We start from the raw sequence: 1,740 nt of genomic DNA on the forward strand, positions 1-1,740 counted from the left end.
GGACCGGTTTAGGAGGGGGGGCCCCCGGGCCTGAAAGCCGGTCACTGTGGCCACCCTGGCAGCCAGCTTGGCCCCGCCCAGGCCACTCCCTCGGCAGAACCTCACTCAAGAGGAGGAGCCCCTGCTCCCAGGGCCGAAGGGCACGATCTCGCAATCCGCAGGGAAGGCGGGAAGGGGGTCCCGAACCCGGGGCTTTCATCCTAAGCATCCAAGACCTCATCAGCACAGGTGGGGCAGCAGGGGTCTTAAACTGGGGAGCAGACCAGACACGGGGCCAGAGTGCTGGGGGCAGAGCATCAAGCAAGGCTGGCCAGGCACGGTTCCCAGGCAGGGGCGCCGGGCCACACGGACAGCCTGCTCTGGACCCCTGCTGCCGCTCCCAGGCAGAGCCAGGAGAGCCCATACCACAGATGCCTCTCTGCTGGGTCTCAGCAAGGCCACGACTCCGGCCACAGTCCAATCGGCCAGGGCTGCTGCCCACAGCTGGAGACACAGCAGGGTCACCAGCATAGCTGTCCAATGGCCTCCCGCCCTCTCAGGGCCAATTCTGTGCTTACTCTCGCCCTGACTTCAGAATTGGTGGCTCAAACACAGCCGACCAGACAGAAGCGGGCCAGGCCACCATTAAGGGTCTGCTGGCCTTCTGGGTGGGACAACAGCCAGCACCCCTAGACCATGGGGATTCCAAAGAGGAGCCTTGCACTCTCGCCCCAGGACAACTACAGCGGGCACTTCAAACACCCAAAGTGGAAGGCGTTGGGCTGCATCTCAGAGAGCGTCTGCGCACAGGCGGAGGCTAGAGGTCCCGCTCCTGAAGCAGCACTGATGGCCCCTGGGCTGTGGAAGCGGGAGGCCTGGGAGACACCACTCACTGGGTCTGCATAGGCAGGGCCGCAGGACGGAGCTCCCGGGCAGCAAGGCCGGGACGAGGCCTCCAGGGAAGCTGGTGGCTGCCGGACCTTGTTCAGGGAGCATGCCCGTGGGAGCTCCGAGGGAGTGTGCCCATGAGGCTTCGGGCCAGGGCACGCTGTGGAACACGGGGACACTGGGCGGCCTTGGACAGACCACAGGGGAGCTGCCCACAGTGAGGAGCAAGCTCAGACGTGGGCTCTGAGCAGGGACGGGGCACTGAGCTCCCCCATGCCACTGAGCTCACGAGCCCATCCACAGGATGGGAGGGTAGAGACCGGGTTTGGAACCCGCCACTGGGTTAGGCAGCTGGAAACATGCAGTCCAGGTAAGTGCCTGTCCTGCTCCTGGGGCCGAGGGTGACAGGCCTTCCCCCCAGGAGACAGTTGCACTGGCCAGGCCCAGAGCTGAGCAGACGTGTCACTGACCAGGAGGGACCCGCAGCCCGCCCAGGGCCAGCCGCCCACAGCCCGGGACTCACCTGTGCGGTGGCCGTGTGGTCACTCACTGGTGCCAGCTGCACATATTGCACCTGGATGTCACTGCCCTGAAGAGGTGACCCATCCACTCCCGCCGCGGCAGGGTCCGAAGAGGCCACAGCAATCAGCTGGGCCCCCTGCAGCACCTGGAGGAGAGAGACAGGCCCAAGGGCCCCGTCAGCACTGTCCCTGAGCACACTGGGCATGGGCCACGCTGAGAACTGGGACCTATAGCTGTGAGATCAGGCATGAGGTCTGCTCGGCAAGAGCGAGCCCCCACAGACGTGCGGCCAGCCTGGGACGTCCAGACCACCCCCACAGACGTGCGGCCAGCCTGGGCGGTACAGACGGA

The 1,740-nt window shown here is 65.7% G+C and overlaps 1 protein-coding gene across 1 annotated transcript in view; it reads right to left on the reverse strand.

Moving 5' to 3' along the window:
* The window catches only part of BANP (BTG3 associated nuclear protein), a 94,749-nt gene that overhangs the window by 3,038 nt on the left and 89,971 nt on the right, over positions 1-1,740 (reverse strand). The window contains exon 12 of the mRNA XM_006152543.3: positions 1,391-1,534. Within this exon, the coding sequence (XP_006152605.1) occupies positions 1,391-1,534 (144 nt within the window). The remainder of the gene's footprint in view (positions 1-1,390; positions 1,535-1,740) is intronic.

Source organism: Tupaia chinensis, unplaced genomic scaffold (genome assembly GCF_000334495.1).
Source record: "Tupaia chinensis unplaced genomic scaffold, TupChi_1.0 Scaffold000355_1, whole genome shotgun sequence".
Taxonomy (NCBI): domain Eukaryota; kingdom Metazoa; phylum Chordata; class Mammalia; order Scandentia; family Tupaiidae; genus Tupaia; species Tupaia belangeri.